General features: G+C 41.6%; 1 protein-coding gene across 1 annotated transcript; it reads right to left on the bottom strand. All coding sequences in view use genetic code 11, as the record gives it.

The window, feature by feature from the left end:
- Positions 1-646: 646 nt before the first annotated feature.
- On the bottom strand, positions 647-1,750 carry EGR_07315 (ATP-binding cassette sub-family A member; the record flags this gene model as incomplete). Its single annotated transcript, XM_024496564.1, has 2 exons — positions 647-730; positions 944-1,750. 2 exons carry the CDS (start codon positions 1,748-1,750, stop codon positions 647-649), a joined length of 891 nt encoding a protein of 296 aa, XP_024349040.1.
- Between the last annotated feature and the right edge of the window lie 1,219 nt (positions 1,751-2,969).

Raw genomic sequence — 2,969 nt, 5'->3', positions numbered from 1 at the left:
GGGCTTGGTTATCAGCCCTCATTTATTACTTCGGTAGAATTAGCTCCACCTCGGAGATGAAGCCTTTAACAGGTGGAAATAGCATTGTAATACACGTTCTTCCCCTTTACACAAATATCCGCCGCTCAGCACTTCCCCGAGGTATTATACTGCCCTACTTTCCCCTAATTTTTTTGAAAAAGGACATAAGCAACGCTATTTATGATTAAACATAAGTATGTATCATTAAATCACGGAAATGAGAGAAAAAGTTTATTACTCACTGCTCCTTTGTAAATAATGGAGTAAATTTAAACATCAACTCAAACGCACCTTCTGACGTTGGTGTAAATAATTTGCAGTAAGTCGTCCTCTCAAAAAATAACACAAATTCTGCGGATTAACTTTTTTCTTACTATTGCTAAGCTCAATTATCTCTCCGTTTGACAGTTTTACTGTATCTCCACTTAAAGCTAATTAAAAGAATGCTTGAACCTTAATGTTTGGCACCTGACACATAACAGTCACGTTTACTTTGCGTAGATAAAACCTAAAACAAGGCTCTAAAAACACTCACAGGAACGTGGTTCTCTTTTGTTTCTTTTTAAGGAAGACTTCTACTGGGGAAAGTCGGAGGAAATATCCACCCCTGTTGAACATGCTTAAACTACTGTTGGCCAGGTGGATCAAGCTTCGTGGATTTACTCCAAGTTGAATCACACCTGTCTAGGGAGGACCCATGGTAGAGAAACTAGCAATTGTTAGGTAAACTCTATTTATGAATCCCTTTGTCATGTGTTAACCAGTCACACCTTTCACAAGTACACAACTTCCTTTTTATGGTGGCTTAGTTCAGTGCAAACTTTAAACTCTTTTCTCCCCACAATTACACACACATTTTGATTCAGCTAATCACGATTTTGCATTTTAAGGATGAGATAATAAAGCAAATAATTGTGCTTACATTTTCAACACGTCCGATCTCCTCCATGACATCTTCACTGACTACTGGTTTGGAGTCCCCGCCAAGAGTGCCTGCCATGGCTAATTCCGCCTTCTTCCAACGTCTCTTTTTGCATTTCTCACATGTATTCGCTCCACTGGTGTATGAGATGAGTAGAACCAGACCCGAGAAGACTACCGCTTCAATGAGCAGCGCAACAAGTTTCGCCGTCATCACGCCCCAACCAAAGATGCCATAGGCGCCGACGAGTTGTTGCAGGCCTTGTTGATTAAGGGTGTGGCGCTTGGCCAACTCGTAGAATCCGCGACAGAAGGCGAATTGAGGAAAGATGAGGAAAACTTTTTCCAGCACTTGAACTACTGGCTTAATATTGGGATTTTCATACGAAATGAGGTCAAGCGTGTAAAAAATAACGGCAGTAACCGTGGCCACAATAATGTTAATCGCAAGTAGGGTAACAAACGCCACTGATGGAACGCGAAAGGCAAATGTGAAGCAATACATGAGGGGAGTGATCGCGAGTCCATAGGTTAACATGAGCACAATAAATGCACCAACGTGGTCTTTCCCAATGTAGGCCTGTTCATTAAAGATAATGAAGACAATTACGATGATTGTGATGGGGATGATGATGGAGAGGAAGTCCCACAAATAGGACATGCCCCAGTAGACAACACGATTCTGTCCGGCTAGCAGTTGCATTGCCATAAAGCCACACTTTCGTTCACGAATTACGAATGTGGAGAAGGAGGAGGAGATGAAAGACAGAGCGAAGACAATCCCAACGGCTTTGATAAGGTCTAGCATTAGTGAAATCACCATACCACGACTGATTGTACCGGATTTTGGGGGAAGAGGAAAATTTGCTATAGCTATTCCATGGTCCTCCGGGTCTTAAAGTAGTAAAAAAGTTAAAAGTGAAAGTTGGGAGATCTCAAGTATTTAGCGCAAAAAATTATACTGCGTAGTAAAATCACTACTTAAATCTTTTAATCCACGATTTCCACGAACTGAACCACCCTCCCTTCGCTCAAACAACTTTTGAGATAACCTCTTCCTGGTTCACCTGAACTTGTAGCATACGAGCCAAATCACACGGATAATTTACTCCGCTACCTTGTTTGTTACCAGAGGTAGAATGCTTGAGTGCTTACTTTTACGTCTATGGTGAGTCACTACAGTGGATGACCATGAAGCAGTCTCTTGAATCCTTCAAGATCACGCGTGTAATTTAAAGACTGGGGGTTTAGGTCTTCCACCAACGCAGTTCATGATGGCCTGGTGGGTGACGGAAAGAAAGGGAGTGTTTTTGACCATTTATAGTTGAAATAGGAGGATACTGAACCTAAAAATCAGTGGATCCCATAGTGATTCGACAACCTATTCAATTGAGGAGACAAACAGAGGCACCTTTATTTGCCACCTAGTGATTAACTCTTTTTAAGAGGTCAGTTACCTCTCCTTGCAATCTTAATAAGGTGATCCTGTTGCATTGTTTAGGGACCGCCGAAAGATTTTCAAGCCTCCCGTACATAACATTTTCACAGATCCTAAAACAACATTCTGATATTTGATAATAGGGAGAAAATTTATGCGAAAACATAGGGTACTGTAGATGAGTAAGGACTTTCAAGTTAAAAGCCAAGACGTTAGCTTCAAAGAGAGGTTCAAACAGTTGGTGGCATAAAGTTGTGTTTGATGTTAATTGCACAGAAGTGTGAATGATTGTGTGGGAAAGTACCAAATAGACCCACGTATTGCCAACACTTAGGGAAAAGGCAGTAGAAGCGATATATAAACTTCAAGGTCTAACGTTGACTGCTACACGATGCATGGCTTTCTTCCTTAAGCAGTCTGGACGGTCACGAGTGGATGGAAAAGTGCAAAATGGGCATCCAGTATTAAAAGATTTTCCCACAAAACAAGAGAATTTATTTCTAAAAAATGTCAAGATCTGCGCATGGGACGGAGAGCGCCTCCGCATCGAAGCCTCGCCCGGCAATTAATACTAGGCGCATAGGTAGTG

The sequence above is a fragment of the Echinococcus granulosus genome (assembly GCF_000524195.1).
Source record: "Echinococcus granulosus chromosome Unknown EG_S00074, whole genome shotgun sequence".
Classification (NCBI taxonomy): Eukaryota; Metazoa; Platyhelminthes; class Cestoda; order Cyclophyllidea; family Taeniidae; genus Echinococcus; species Echinococcus granulosus.
Note: the sequence above shows the minus strand (reverse complement) of the source record. Positions and strands in the feature narration are given on the sequence as shown.